The sequence below is a fragment of the Vicugna pacos genome, chromosome 6 (assembly GCF_048564905.1).
Source record: "Vicugna pacos chromosome 6, VicPac4, whole genome shotgun sequence".
Classification (NCBI taxonomy): Eukaryota; Metazoa; Chordata; class Mammalia; order Artiodactyla; family Camelidae; genus Vicugna; species Vicugna pacos.
Window position 1 is genome coordinate 5,006,368 of NC_132992.1, and position 17,219 is coordinate 5,023,586.

The 17,219-nt window shown below is 34.8% G+C and overlaps 1 protein-coding gene across 17 annotated transcripts in view; it reads left to right on the top strand.

Moving 5' to 3' along the window:
* Window positions 1-17,219, top strand: part of CSNK1G1 (casein kinase 1 gamma 1) — a 149,309-nt gene that overhangs the window by 44,374 nt on the left and 87,716 nt on the right. For 16 of the 17 annotated variants that reach the window (XR_012073247.1, XR_012073248.1, XR_012073249.1 and 13 more), the window contains one exon: window positions 11,629-12,028. Coding sequence is in view for 13 of the 17 variants with exons in the window: in XM_072962253.1 (XP_072818354.1) it covers window positions 11,848-12,028 (181 nt within the window). In the remaining 4 variants the exon portion in view is untranslated. Of the gene's footprint in view, window positions 1-5,512; window positions 5,536-11,628; window positions 12,029-17,219 lie in introns of those variants that run through there. The other variant, XM_072962254.1, reaches the window with a different exon arrangement.

The following is a 17,219-nucleotide window of genomic DNA, read 5'->3' on the forward strand; positions in this document are numbered from 1 at the left end:
ACTCTTAGGGGATGCCCCCCTTCACTTGGATTCATCAGTCCCATGGGACTGTAAGAAAACAATAGTTCTTATTTGACTATCCTCTCAGCCCAGCTCCCAGTCTCTCTGAAAAAGGACTACTTGCAGACTTTAAAAGTTGCTGCTGAGAGTCCAGCTTCTAGTCAGCCTATATCTAGGTGCTGACAGTGGTCCCCTCTTTGGGACACCTAACAAGTTTTGACACACCCTCAACTGTTGGGAGCCACTGAGACCAAAGAACAGATTGACCAAAGATTGTAGCTTGGACAATCACAAAGATTTGAGAAACAACTAAGAGCTAGAGCCTGGTTGAATGATAATATTCATCTCCTATAGGAGACTGCTCCATCAATATTGGGAAAGATGGCTGTTTTGTCTAATTAATGCACAGAAACTGACATAGAGAGTCAGGGAAACAGAGGGATATTTTCCAAACAAAAGAACAAAATAAAGCTCCAGAAACAGACCTTAATGAAACAGAGTTAAGTGATTTACTTGGTAAAGAATTCAAAATAATGTTCATAAAGATAGATGCTCAACAAGTTCTGAAGTCCTGTAGAACTGAAGGAGAGATAAGGAATTTTCCAGATAAGCAAAAACTGAAAGGAGTTCATCATCAATAGACCAGCCTTAGAAGAAATTTTAAAGTGACATCTTCAAGCTGAAACTAAAAGTTGCTAATTAGTAACTGGAAAACATATGAAAGTATAAATCTCATTAGTAACGGTAAATATATAGTTAAATTTAGAATACTCCATAATGTTGTAGTGGTGGTGGATAAATCACTTAAAAATTTAGTATGAAGGTTAAAAAAGAAAAGTAGTAAAAATAAATAACTACAATAAATTATTAATGGATACACAAGGTAAAAAGATAAATTGTGGTATCAGAAACATAAAACCTGAAAGGAGAAGGTGAATAAAAATATAGAGCTTTGGTATACATTTTAACTTAAGATGTTATCAGCTTAAAATAGACTGTTATAGATAAAAGATGCTTTATATAAACCTCATTGCTACCACAGGGCTAAAACCTATAATAGATACACAAAAGATAAAGGCAAAGGAATCTAAGCATATACTAAAGAAAATCATTAAGTTACAAAGGAAGAGATAAAGAGAACAAGAAAGGAACAAAGAAATTACAAAATATCCAAAAAACAATGAACAAAGTGGTAATAGTAAGTCCATATCTATCAGTGATTACTTTAAATACACATGAACTAAAAGGTGAGGATATAGCTCAAGTGGTAAGAGTGCTTGCCTAGCATGCATGGGGTCCTGGGTTTAATCCCCAGTACCTCCTCTGAAAATAAACAAACAAACCTAATTACCTCCCCCTGCCAAAAAAAATTAAATATACATGTACTAAATTTTCCAATCAAAAGACACAAGAGTAGCTTAATGGGTAAAAAGACAAGAATCCAACTATATACTGTCTATGAGAGACACTTCTGCTTTAAGGACACACACAGACTGAAAGTGAAGAGATGGAAAAGATACTCCATGCAAATAGAAACTGAAAGAAAACAGTGGTATTTATGCTTATGTCATACAAAATAGACGTTAAGGCAAAGACTGTAATAAGAGACAGGGTCTTTATATAATGATAGTGTTGTCAATCCTATTGGATTCACAATAGGATTGAATTGACAATAGGATTGACAACATGTGCACCCAACATTGGAGCTCCTAAACATACAAAGTAGAGGTATACCTTGTTCTGTTGTGCTTCACTTTATTGCATTTGCAGATGCTGTGTTTGTTTGCTTGTTTTTGGTTTTGTTTTTTAGACAAATTGAAGGTTTGTGGCAATTCTGTATCAAGCAAGTCTACAGGTGCCATTTTTCCAGGAGCATTATTTTTAAATTAAAGTATATACATTGCAAGTGTATGTTTGTTTTTTACCATAATGCTGTTGCACACTTAATAGACTATAGTATAATGTAAATATAATTTCTATATGCCCCAGGAAACCAAAAAAAAATTTGTGAGACTTGCTTTATTGCAATATTCACTTTATTGCATTGGTCTGGAACTGAACCTGCAGTATCTCCAAGGCGTGTCTGTAAGTATTAACACACCTGAAGGGAGAAACAGACAGTGTCACAGTAGTAGTAGGGGATTTCAGTACTCCTACTTTCAACAATGGGTAGATCATCCAGATAGAAATTCAATAAGGAAACATTGGACTTAAAGTACACATTAGACCAGATGGGCTTAATGGACATTTACACAACATTCCATCCAACAGCAGCAGAATACACGTTATTTTTAATTGTATACAGAACATTCTCCAGGATAGATCATATGTTAAGTCACAAAACAGGCATTAATACATTTAAGAAGATTGAAATCATATCAGGCATCTTTTCTGAGCACAATGGTATGAAACTAAAAATCAGTTATAAGAAGGCAACTGTGGAAAATTTAGAAATAACTTGAGATTAAACAACATGCTACTGAAGAACCAGTGGATCAAAGAAGAAATCAAAAGAAAAATCAGCATAGTCCTAGCCAGAGAAGTTAGGCAAAAAAAAGAAAGAAAAGGCTTCCAAATCAGAAAGGAAGAAGTGAAACTGTCACTATTTGCAGGTGACATGATATTACACATAGAAAACCCTGAAGACTCCACCAAAAAAGTGTTAGGACTAATCAACGAATTCAGTTGCAGGATAAAAAATTAATATACAAAAATCTGTTGCATTTCTATACAGTGATAACAGACTATCAGAGGAGTTTTGAAAATGTCATTTACGATTGTATCAAAAAGAATAAAAATACCCAGGAATAAATTTAATTACTGAGGTGAAAGGCCTGTAGACTGAAAATCATAAGACATTTTTGAAAGAAGTTGAGGAAGCCACAAATAAATGAAAAGATACTCTTTTCTCATGAATTGGAAGAATCAGTATTTTAAAAATGTCCATACTACCTTAAGTGATTTACAGATTCAGTGTAACCCTTATCAAAATTCCAATGGCATTTTTCATACAAGTAGAAAAAACAATCATAAAATTTGTATGGGACACAAAAGACCCCAAATAGCCAAAGCAATCTTGAGAAAGCACAACAAAACTGGATGCATCATACTTCCTGACTTCAAACTAAGATGCAGAGTTACAGTAATCCGAACAGTATGGTTGTATTGCTATAAAAACAGAAAAATAGATCAATAAAACAGGATAAAGTTCCCAGAAATAAACCCATGCATATATCATCAGTTAATTTCCGACAAAGGAGCCAAGAATATACAGTGGAGAAAGGATAGTCTTTCTTCAATAAATGGTGCTGGGAAAACTAGACCCTTGTCTTACACCATACACTAAAAGCAACTCAAAATGGATTACAGACTTGAATGTAAGACCTAAAACCATAAAAATCCTAGATGAAAACATAGAGGGTAAGTGCCTTAACATTGGTCTTGGCAGTGATTTTTTGGATTTAACACCAGAAGCAAATGCAACAAGGGGGTGGATATAGCTCAGTGGTAGAGCGCATGCTTAGCATGTAAAATGTCCTGGGTTCAATCCCCAGTACCTCTTCCAAATATAAATAAACTAAATTACCTCACCCCACCAGAAAAATAGAAATGAAGAAGCAAATGCAACAAAAGCAAAAATAAACAACTGGAATTATATGAAGCTGAAATGCTTCTGCACAGCAAAGAGAACCATCAATAAAATAAAATGAAAAGGTAACCTACAGAATGGGAGAAAATATTTCCAAACCACTTATCTGATAAGAGACTAATATCTAAAATATATAAAAAACTCATACAGCTCAGTAGGAAATAAATCATACTTAAAAATGGGCAGAGGAATTGAACAGACATTTTTCCCAAAGGAGACATACAAATGGCCGACAGGTACATGAAGAGATGTTCAACATCACTAATCATTAAGGAAATGGAAGTCAAATCCACAATGTATCACCTCACACCTGTCATCATCAGAAATACAAGAGATGAGTGTTGGCAAGGATGTGAAGAAAAGGGAACCGTTGTGTACTCTTGGTGAGAATGTAAATTGGTGTAGCCACTTTAGGAAACATGATGGAGGAGGTTCCAACTGCTGGGTATATATCCAGAGGAAAGGAAATCATTATGTGGAAGAGATACCTGTACTGCCCCTACTCCATGTTCTTTGCAGCATTATTTAGAATAGCCAAGACATAGAAATAATCTTAGTGCCTATCAGCAGATAAATGATTAAACAACACACAGAGGAATATTGTTCAGCCATAAAAATGAAGGAAATCCTGCCATTTGTGACAACATGGGTGGACCTTGAGGGCATTATGCTAAATTAAATAAGCCAGACAGATTAGTACAAATACTTCATGATTTCACTAGTATCTATCAAAATTGAATTCATAGAAATGCAGAACAGATTCGTGTAGCCAGTGGTGAGAGTAGGGGCATGGGGGGGTTGTAAAATGCATGAAGGTGATTAAAAGGTACAAACTTCCAGTTACAAGATAAATAATTTCTGAGAATCAGTACAGAATGGTATGTGTAGTTAACAATACTGTATCATATATTGCAAAGTTGATAAGAGATCTTAAAAAGTCCTCATTACTGGAAAAAAAATTAACTGGCTGGTGATAGCTGTTAACTTATTCTGGTAATTATTTTGCAGTATATACCTATATTTAATCATTATGTTGTATACTTTAGAACAATGTTTTATGTTAACTTCGTATCATTAAAATTGGAAAAAAATAATTGTCAGGTGGGAATAGATTGAGCAATGAGGGTGTAGGATAGTAGGAATGAATGAAATTAATACTTGGAATTTGTGGACGATTAATAACACCAGAACTGAGACACTGCTTTGGGAAAGATCCGTGGTATTGTCCTTAGTTGCTGCAAGTAACAAATCCTACCCCCCCCACCAAATAATACTACTACTACAACCTGTAAACATTGTTCTTCCTTTTAATGATAGCACTCTCGTAATGGAATTGTTTTTAATTTTTTTTTTTTTTGTCGGTGGGGTGGGGAGGTAACTAGGTTTACTTATTTATTATCACTTTTTTTATTTAACAGAGAAACTGGGGATCGAACTCAGGACCTCATGCATGCTAAGCATGCACTCTGCCACTGAGCTGTACCCTCTCCCATCCTGTATATGTATTTTGGCCAAAATAAACAGATTTTGATAATTTGTTAGGTTAATTAAGAGTCTCACTGTGTCCCTTTAAAAAAAAAAGCTTAAATGAATATTAACCTTTTGTTTGTTAAATTGTATTATACTTTTTTAATTGTCCTATAATTTTTGCTATTTTTTTTAAGCACATGCAAAAATTACCTTTTTTACTCAATGATTGAATGCCTTCTTTGGGTGTGAATTGCTCTTGAAATTTATCTTACATTCTAAACATCATACTAGGCTTTATCTCTTTCTTTGGGAGTTTCAGATATTGTTGTAGACACTATTTGTTGGCAATACAACATAAGGGAAATTTTGCTGATGGCTCTGTAAAGAACTTTCATCTTTACCAAAAAAGATACATGGTGAGTAAGTCTTGCTATTGTCGTTTCATTTCTGTTTTGGACGCTAATACGGGAAGTGATACCTGAAGCTGCTTATGATCAAAATGTTGTAAGCATTAGGACCAAAGCCAACATGTGGTAGGTGAAGGAACAGTAGAATAGAGAGTCTGATCACTTTGGAAATTGTTTAAACATACAGTTACTATGTGATCCAGCAGTCCTATACCCATAAACAATTTCATCATAAGTTATATCAGAAGAGAGAGATTTAGAAGCTCAACAATCTTATCTTGACTATCAACACAGACTGAGTGTGTTTTGACTTTAAAATTTAAATATTTGTGTTCTTCATTTTTGGTAACACCAATATATGAGAATCTGAAATAATAAACTGTAAATCATTGATTTCTTGTCACTTAGCAGATTCACAGCTGTAATTCTTTAAATATTTTCTTTGATGGTTTTATAATGTGAGTTAATTTTTTTTAACTGTCATGCAACTTCTCCAAATACTACTACATAAAGCAATAAATTCACTTTAGTAATTTCATTTATAATAGAAGACCATGTCTGTCTCTTCGACAGAGCATCCATTGCTGTCTTACAGAGACTTCAGGCCAGGTGAACTTTTGGTTTTGAACTTTTTTTTTAATATGTTGGGTCAGGGTAGTAGTTACTGGAAACATAAATTTCTCCCATTTCAATGTGTTGGAATGCTATGAGATGCCTTCTAGGGTGGTCCATGAAGGAAGACTTTGACCACTGCTGAGGATGGTCATCCATATTCTTCAACTCTAATGTAAGCCAGGCAGATTTGGCATCAGTTCTGCACATACAATTTGATGGATTGGATTTCTTGATTTTACTATTAGCAATAATTCTTTATTCGGCTAGAGAGCTCTTAAAATTTCCCAGTCATGAAAGCCATGTGTATAAATCTGTTTTTATTCAGTTGCTAAGTGAAGCTTTATTGATAGAGTAATGCCTTCTGGAAAGGGAAAAACTGGTTCCTGAAACTTTTGATTGCAAAGAACATGTGGAGTGTCATATTTAAAAAAAAAAATACCTTTTCTCGGGAACCCTCCTACACTGGTGGTGGGAAAGCAGTTTGGTGCAGCCACTGTGGAAAATTAGTATAGAGATTCCTCAAAAGACTAGGAATAGACTTACCATATGACCCAGGAATCCCACTCCTGGGCATTTATCCAGAAGGAACCCTACTTCAAAATGACACCTGCACCCCAATGTTCATAGCAGCACTATTTACAACAGCCAAGACATGGAACCACCCTAAATGTCCATCAACAGATGACTAGATAAGGAAGATGTGGTATATTTATACAATGGAATACTATTTAGCCATAAAAACCGACAACATAATGCCATTTGCAGGAACATGGGTGTTCCTGGAGAATGTCATTCTAAGTGAAGTAAGCCAGAAAGAGAAAGGGAAAGAAAAATACCATATGAGATCGCTCATATACGGAATCTAAAACAAAAAAAAACAAAACATAACTACAAAACAGAAACAGACTCATAGACATAGAATACAAACTTGTGGTTGCCAAGGGGGTGGGGGGTGGGAAGGGACAGACTGGAATTTCAAAATGTAGAATAAACAAGGTTATACTGTATAGCACAGGGAAATATATACAAGATCTTGTGGTAGCTCACAGTGAAAAAAAATGTGACAATGAATATATGTATGTTCATGTATAACTGAAAAATTGTGCTCTACACTGGAATTTGACAAAACACTGTAAAATGACTATAACTCAGTAAGAAAAATGTTAAAAAAAAAAGCAGTAAAAAGAAAATACCTTTTCTCTAATTGAATGCCTAAAGTGATAGAAACCACTGGAATTAGGTTTCTTAAGGAACTTGCTGGTATGACTCTAAAAATTCAAATATATGTTCATTATAACATTTGCATGTTCAATGAGTTATGAGTGATGCCATATAGTTTATTCACCGGAAAAATAAATATCTACTTACGGATTTATATAATTTCTCTCCTTTCTCCTTCTACTGTTAAAATAAAGAGCAGAAATAATATAAGCATATAGTTTATCTTTTACTGCTGTCCTTGGACGTCATTTCAAAAAATAAGGTTAAAGTATAACTTAATGTTTACCTTGGGCGTTCCATTTGATCTTGTTCTTGAGTTAACTTTTTCATATGTTATCTGCTAGTAACTGTAAATAAATCATGTAATATCCTTGTGAAATGGAAATTCTAACTAGCCTTTATCTTAACACTAATGAATTTAAATGAAGTAATACTGGCTTCTTGCTATGTCAATTCTAGGAGTTCTTAGGGTTAGTTAGAGAGTTCTCTTTACTTTTATTATTTTGTATAAATATTTAGTTATGGAAATCTATTTTCTATTATGCAAGATCATAATTATTATTCAGTATTTATTAAGTCCCAGTTGTATGCAAGAAACAAAAAAAATATGAGAAGATCCCTAACTTCAAAAGCTTATAATCAAATATTAGAGTACATATCAATATAATCTGATACATGGTAGGGGGCAAAAATTTTTTTTTTGATAGTTTCCTAATGGTACATGATGTTGAGCATACTCTTGTGTGCTTATTTACTATCTGTATATCTTCTTTGGCCAGGTGTCTTTTCCAATATTTACCCATTTTTAATTGGATTTGTTCTAGAGTTCTTTTTTTTTTAAAGAATTTATTTATTTGTTTGTTTGTTTATTTTATTGAAGTACAGTCAGTTACAATGTGTCCATTTCTGGTGTACAGCACAGTGTCCCAGTCATGCATATACAAACATGTATTCATTTTCATATTCTTTTTCATTAAAGATCATTACAAGATACTGAATATAGTTCCGTATGCTATACAGAAGAAATTTTTTAAAATCTATTTTTATATATAGTGGCTAACTTTTGCAGATCTCAAACTCCCAAATTTATCTCTTCCCATCCCGTTTCCCTTGGTAACCATAAGATTGATTACTATGTCTGTGAGTCTGTTTCTGTTTTGTAGATGTGTTTGTTAATGTTCTCTTTTTTTTAGATTCCACATATGAGTGTTAACATCTGGTATTTTTCTTTGTCTTTCTGGCTTCACTTAGAATGAGGATCTCTAGGTCCATCCATGTTGCTGCAAATGGCATTATTTTATTCTTTTTTATGGCTCAGTAGTATTCCATTGTAAAAAATATACCACAACTTCTTTATTTAGTCATCTGTCGATGGGACATTTAGGTTGTTTCCATGTCTTGGCTATTGTAAATAGTGCTGCTGTGAACATTGGGGTGCATGTATCTTTTCAAATTAGAATTCCTTACGGATCCATGGTCAGGAGTGGGATTGCTGGGTTATGTGGTAAGTTTGTTTTTAGTTGTATGAGGAATCTCCATACTGTTTTCCATAGTGGCTGCACCACACTACATTCCTACCAACGGTGTAGGAGGCTTTCCTTTTCTCCACACCCTCTCCAGCATTTATCATTTGTGGACTTTTTAGTAATGGCCATTCTGACTGATGTGAGGTGATACCTCATTGTTGTTCTAGAGTTCTTGGTGTAGTTTGAGTACAGATCCTTTATCAGATATGTATTTTACAAATACATTTCTTTCAGTTTGTGGCTTGTCTTTCGGTTTTCTGACTAAGATAACATAGTTTAAAGTTTAAAATTTTTTAAGTCCATGTTCAAAATTTAATTTCTTTTGTGGATAGGCGTTTGGGGTTTTGTGTTAAAATTCATTACCAAACCTAGGACAGTGGTACTCCAAGCATTAATGATGAATTGGTTATAAAAGGTTTCATAAAGAATGTAGGATATGAATCAGGCCTTAAATAAGACAGAAGATTTAAGAGGTCATTGTAGGTGTAAGAGCTAAGAGTGGATGCTCCTTTGCTTTATGTAGTAACTTTTTTAAGAGATGAATTTAAATAGGGAGCTGATACTGAAGGGACTTAAATGGCAAGCTGAAGAGTTTATAATTGAGAAGTAGGAAATAGTTTTCAGCAGTGGATGCTGATAAAGAAATAGCATTTTAAAAACTAATCATTCAATTAGTTTGATTTCTTAAATGAGAGGTGCCACATAACGCAGTATTTAATATTATTCATCTTACCTAATTATAGATTAGACTGTACTAATGTCTCATGAGTAGATGAGAAAATTGATGTAATAAATGTGAGTTTTTCCCATGTTCGTGGGAGGTAAAGTGATTGTTCTGACCTATAAGCAGATGTTTAAAAAACACTTTCCCTGCTAAGTGGGATCATTGGCTTTCTGCAGGTTTCTAACCTGGCAAGTGCTACTGCATGTTTTTTGAATACGTATATGCAAGTTTACATGGATATGAGGGCTGTGAGTGATCCTTCCACCTAATATTACGTGAGTCTAAGTGCACTGGAGGAAGCTAATGGCAAGCATTATAAAAATAACCTCCATCTGTTAGAAAAACAGTGAACACAAATGAAAAATATGAAGAGCAACAGACAAGACAGTAGTTTTCCAAGTCTTCTAAATGACACTGTTGTACTATTAATAATTTATGAGGCTTTGGGAGTTAGTTGAGTGCTCAAAATTGTCTGACTAGGCTGAGACACACTTTACCTGTCCTCCAAAAAAAGTAATGTAAGGGAAGAAAGTATAGCCTGAAAATTTCTCATATATAGACACACAACCACTTGTTAAGATGGAACTGTCTAAATAAAACATCTTAGACTTTATTTCCCTTTCTTTACCAATACTGTTTGAGGGACATTGAGTAAACAACAAAGATAATTGAAGGATATTACATAAAATTGGAGATGAGAGAAAGAGTGAGAGAAAAGATACAAATTTATAATGTTCTTCCTGTAAGAAATCCAGTCATTACTGACTTATTCTTATCACCCTGATTCTTCTCCCTTAACAGAATATATTATGAATGTAGATGTATTATTCCCTGAATTCAGATCAATGCATTTTATTGGTAATTAACTTAATGGAAGCCTAAAATCATTATGCAGGTTTAATAATGCAAAGAGAACAGAAAAGATGAAAGTAAACAGTTTAATTTAACTACTGTAATGAAGTAAACAGATTATATCCTTGGATCACGTGCCTGCTTGTACATTCAACGCACAGATTTGTGTCTGTCCCTGTAGTAGGGAATTAAAGGTGTCTGTAAGAAACTTATAGTCTAGACATTTTTGCTTTATTGTATATATACAATAATAACCAAGCAGTTCTAATAGTCTTTTTCCTTAAAAACTTAAGGAAAATCTTTAATAAAAGTGAAACATAAGTATATGTTTAGTCTGTGATTGGTGACAATTTTTTTTTTTAAGGACACTTACCTAGATTATTAGAAATGGCATCGAAACTACCTCATTGTAAACTTTTGTCTTGGGCTTAGTCCTGAATTGAGACACTGGAGAATTCTGGTAGGGATAGTTTTGTTTAATATTTTTATTGTTTCTCAGATTTATTTTCACTTTGGGGTTGTACAAAGGATGTGCTTCAGGCCCTCTGTCATTGTATTCTCAGTCCACAATGAAAACTAGACCAAAAGTTAAGCTTCCCAAAGCTTTAGTCTAAGACTGCTTGGTACCAATAGGTTTTTGGAAAGGCCTTCATAGAAGTAGTCTGTGTCCATCAGTAACTTGTTTTGGATTTCGTGATTGCTGTTAGTGCTTGATAAATGGTGAGGGTGGAGGAGGGGGACAGTGAATAGTGAGTAGCTTCATTTCTGATAGGTTGTGTCCAAATTAAAGGGAAGAGCTTTTAATTGCCCTCAGTTAATTTAACTTGCTGAACCCCACCATAACTTTGTTAGCCAGTGATGAAGAGCTGACAAATAGCTTTCTTTTGGTTCGTATGTACAAAGCCAGAAGAAAGCATTTTATGATATTAAAGGGTTGTGTGTTCCCTTAGCGGCCATGGTCTGCAGCCTACTGAGCTTATGTTACCAGATGAATAACTAGTCCAGATGGCTAAACTGTTGGAGGGTATGAAACCAAAATCCATTTCAGAAAACTATCCACCTTGCTCATTTTTGGATAGGGTCCATTCTAATTAGTGGTAACTTTCTTAATTTGTTTTAAAATATAATTTTTAACTGTCTGCTTTCTTGATTTTTTTTACCTAGGTTACCAAATACCTTCCTATGCTTGAGACCTACAGACTACGTGTCCTACAAGAACTAATCAATGGTTTTTCATCTCCTGGAGATAAATTAGAAACATAAATATGGTGCCAAAAGAACTCTTTACCTTACTCTGACTACAGTTTATCTGGACATACTTTTGTATTGAAGAGAAGTATACAGATTAAGGCTACTTGTGCAGACACAGTGTCTTGTAGGATCATGGACCATCCTAGCAGGGAGAAGGATGAAAGACAACGGACAAGTAAACCCATGGCTCAAAGGAGTGCACACTGTTCTCGACCACCTGGCTCCTCGACATCCTCTGGGGTTCTTATGGTGGGACCCAACTTCAGGGTTGGCAAGAAGATAGGGTGTGGGAACTTCGGAGAGCTCAGATTAGGTAAGCACTTGGTTATATTATTGGCTTACGCTAACAGCACCCACAGCAGCAGCGATAGTAATCTTTGGTGTGTTTCAAGATAAGTAGGTTATAATTTTATGAGAAATTCTTGTAAGGAGGATCTATTGTTAAAAAAAAACTGAAGAATTTGTGAAGAGGACTACAGTCATTTTCAGGTGTAATTGTTATCCAAGGTTCATCTCTCTTTGTGTGTGATAGGATTTTAATTTTCCACCAATTGTGAGATTTGATATTGCAGGGATATTTGCATATAGATATCAATAAAATGAAGATTCTGATTTAGGTGGTCTGAGAGATAGAGTCCTATATTCTGTCTTTTTAACAAACTGCCAGTTGATCCAGATGCTGTTGATCCTTGAACCACACTTTGAGAAAGAGTTAAGGGCTTGTTTTAATTCAGACTCTACCCCTGGTAAGGGAAGAGTAACTCCTTACTCAGTAATACTCACACTTCATCTGCAAGGATATATATCCTGTTTAGAGAGGTTTTCCAACTGATACTATATTTGCATTTCTTCCTGGAAATCCCAGCATCAGGATTGAGCTGGAACTTCAGAGAGAATTCACGTAATTTTATTTCCCAACCAAGGAGAAGATTTTAAAAATATTTTATATTTTACTTTAATTAATTAATTAATTAATATATTTTTAATGGAGGTACTGGGAATTGAGCCCAGGACCTTGTGCATGCCAAGCATGCACTCTACCACTGAGCTATTCCCCATCCCCCAAGGAAAGGATTTTTTATTTCAAGTGTTAGTTTATGAGTGAAATGATGAATAATGATGAAATCATCCAGTTTGAAGATGTGAAATTGGGAAGAAGATACATTGGGTATCTATAAACTTTTTGTGGCCCTCCCTAGGTGAATGGGGAAGAGAAAATGAAAGCTCTTATAAATACATGAAGTTGGTCATCAACTTGGGGATTGTAAAGAGGTCTCCTTTTAGGCGAGAGTGTTTTCTTATTTGTCACAGCTGTTGAGGCTGTGCATTATTATGGAGACCCATTGTAAGAGACTGCCCTTCGAGGGAATGGGAGCATGGAAGCATAAAGATGATTATTGTTGGTTACCTGTGCGACTTCTGATGATTTTGCAAAAGAAGATGGAAAAAAATCTTATCTCTGATCCACCGTAGAGAAATTTGGGGAAACATCACTGTCCCAGCCAGAGATCACTGGGTGCAGAAGTGAATTTAGGGATGCTGAGAATGAATTTATTCTTACTACTAGTAGGCTGGCAGCCTGGAATTTTAAGACCTGCCTAGGATAATGAAAGGCTCTTTATATTTAGTGATGTGTTCATATTTGGGTTAGCAAAGCCAGCAGATGCTACTGAGAACAGGAGTAAGATGTGCAATTTCACACTACTTTAGTTCCCAGCAACTATTGAGTTGCTTTAACAGCTAGTTTTGTGAATATTCATTTCAGTAACGGATTGTCTTTGCTCTAACATCATAGTAGTACTTGAATTAAATAGTTTATGACATAAACATCCACAAAATTACTGCTGAGAGGCAGTTTATAATGCTTATAAATTCATGCATTCTCAAAACAAAATTGTTTAATTTCTATCAAGTGAAAAAAAAAAACCTTGGTCAACGAAAACTGGAAGTCTGTTTTGTTTAATTAAGTCTAGATTTGTATTATATGATCTTTAAGTTTATACATGAATGGAAGAATCTATTAAAAGGATAAATTTGTAGCTCATATATATTTTCAGAGTAATAAAGTGTTTTTCCTCTAATGAATTTTGGATAATTACGATAGTTCTCATTTTGACTTGCTTTGTAGTCGGTAAAAAGAATTTGTCTTTCTTTTGAAGTGGTTTAATTCCTGTGTGCTGATCAGGTTTTCATTAGCCCTGGGACCATTATTGCTAGGGTGTTGTATATAGGAATACTTTTTATCAACAAAAACCAGAAAAGGTACTTTTGACATCTTCCTGACAATAGGATATGCTGTATACCCCATTCCATTGTCTTCTTGCTATGATGTTAGAAGTAGAAGACTGTGTAGACAACAGAAGATGTAAACTGGGAAATTCCAAACTTAAGGCAGGTTCAGATAGGCCTCCACCAAGGCTTATCACTTACAAGGCTGTACTTTCTTTTCCAAATTCATTTCTTTCTCTAGCCACACCATCTCTTCTGTCCCTTAAATAATCAAGTGCATTTCTGCTTCAGAGCTTTTATGCTTACAGTTGCCTCTGCCTGCAGAATTTTTTCTTCAGAATTTTGTTTAGCTAGTTGTTTCTCATCCTTCAGGCCTCAGCTTTTATGTTACTGTCTCAGAAAAATCTTCTGTGACTTCTTTAAAATAGCACATTTCTCCCCCAGCCACTACCTGTCCCATCAAACTCCTTTTTTTAATTCCTCGCATTGATCACTTTCTGAAATTATTTTATATATTTATCTGTTAATTGTCTCTCCTTACTTGAGTATTGAGTATTAAGTCTCCCAAACCCACTGGAGGGCAGAGATTCTATCTGTATTATATGCTACTGTTCTTTGTGGGATGGATGGGTAGATAATCAGATGAATAGGATGAGGGGAGAAAAAAATATGGGCTCTTTTGGTTTCCTGGTATGTAGGGGATCGTAGTAGGTAGTAGCCTTACTGTTTAGACTCCTAGATTCCAGACAGAGAACCAAAAAAATGATTTTGGTTTTCTACAAATCTATTTCCAGCCCATCATCCATTTAACGAATATTTCTTGTATATTTACTATCTTGCTGGACTTTGGCAAAGATACTAAGGATAACAAGAAGTAGTTTCTGTCCTTAAGAATCTCACAGTCTAGGAGAGAGGGATAAATTTGGAGCATGGGATTAACAGATACACACTACTGTACATATATAACAGATAACAAGGATTTACTATGTATCTCAAAGAACTATATTCAGTGTTTTGTAATAATACATAATGGAAAAGAATCTGAAAAATATATGTATAACTGAATCACTTTGCTATACACCTGAAATTAATCCAATATTGTAAATCAACTACAGTTAAAAAAATAGGAATCTCATAGTCTGGTGACAGAGAGGAAGAAAAACAAATTACAACACCAAGTGATAAGTATTGTACTAGATTTTTCTGAAAACTACACTGGCAGAGAAGGTTAATGAAGATTTCACAGAGGAAGGGTAGTTAATGGGAGAGTTGGACAGGACTTCACTGGTGAGCACAAGGAAGAAGCACTCTGCAAAAGCAGGAGGCACAGACGCTGTTGTGAAAGTGCTTAGCGTGTTGTCAAGAGCAGCAACTAGTTTTACATGATTGGATTGTGGGGTGTGAAGTGAAAGAAAAGTTATGGATGAGGCTGTTAGATAGCTTAGGACCAGACTGTGAAGTGTTTGCATGGTATTAAAGCATTTGGACTTTATCCTGTAGGCAGTGGAATAGAATTATCAAGGGTTTTACAACATGATCTGGTTTGTATTCTAGAAAGATAAATTCCCGGTGCTGTTAAGATTAGATCAGATAGGAAGGAGGTTGACATCTCGTGGATTTTGCTCTGATTGTAGTGCTTGTCACATTGTGACATGTTCCTCCATCTCTCTATCTCAAGAAATACTTAATGGTAGTAATTTGCTTTATTAACATTCTCATATTTATATTCTTAACTACTTTTACTGTGTGAGGCATACAGTGGGTACTTAAGAAATGTTTGTCTGGCTTTATAGTCCAGGTCGGGAATGGCCGGGCCCACCTTAACTCTGAAAATGGCAGTGAGATGGAAATGAAGGGATGAATTAGAGAGAAATTTTAGAAGTAGGCTATAGGATTTGGTCACCAGTTATTTTAGGGGAAGGGGTCAAAGATGACTGAGTTTGCCAGGTTGGGAAAACCAAGAGAATGGGGAAACCCTTAATAGAGGTAGGAAATACAGCCCTAGAGTAGGCAATGGGAAAGGCAAGTAGTTACAGTTTGTGAATGTATTGACTTTCAGGAGTGTGCAGCACATATGCAGAAATGTGACTCTGAAACTTAGAAAAGTTTAGGCTTCAGATAGAGTTGAAGAAATCATCACTATGTAGGTGTTAATGAACATACAGTCATGGGTGATGAGATGGTGCTTGTGGAGCTTGTGTGATTAGGAGAGAGAGGGTACATTTAAGGGATGCTGAAAGAGGAAGAGCCTGAGGAGTAGTGAAGTTGAGAAGTCTAGAGAAGAGTGTCTGGAGGGGTGGGCTGTTAAGCCCTAATGTTAAGCAGGAGAAGCTAATTATAGCCTTCAGTCTTTTACTTCTGTTTATATATTTCTGAGACATTTCCCTTTTTCCTTCCTTTTTGTTCTATTTTTTTTTAATGGGTACATATATTTTGTAACCAGAAAAACAAAAAGCAAAAAATATCCTTTAAAGGAACCTTTTTAAAAAGAAAACATGCCGTTGCCCCAACATTGTTTGAAAATTTTACTTAAGTGTCTCAAAAGATAACCACTAATTTTGTTTTATTTAATTTTTCAGAATAAAAAAAATGTGTCAGGACATATTTTAGAACTGCAATCAAACTGTTATAAATCTGCTTTTATCACTTAATACAGCATGAATTTCTTAAGGTTTCAGCTTAAATACAGATCATTCATTTTAATGTGTATAGTCACTCAGTAATTTATAAGCTAGCCTTAGTATACATATAAATTATTTCTGTTTTTTAATTATAAGTACTATACTGAACATCCTTGTAGACACATGTAATATAATATAGTCCCAACTTCCCTGATTATTTTCTTAGGATAAATCCTGGAAGTGTACTTTCTGAATCAAAGGTGGATTGATATATACATATTTATGATTTTGTTATACGTCGTCAACTTACCCTCCAGGAAGATGGTTTCCCTTTACTTCTCTGTGTGTGTGTGTGTTTGTGTGTGTTTCTCTATCTCTTCAGAAACCTCAAACATTATCAAGAATCTTCACTTAACGCTGGTCTGGTAAGGAAAAATAGTATCTTATTAAATGTGTATGTGTACATGGGTGAAGTTAAACATCTTTACATAGTTATTTATATTTCTTCTTTTAAGTGTTGCCTTTTTGTGGCCTTTGTGTGTTTTTTCAATGGAAAGATGATTTCTGTAGAGTCTTACCTGTCTGTGTATGTTGCTCAATGGAAAGGGGAATTTTGAAGATTTGAGAAAGGAAGATTGATGAAGGATTATCATG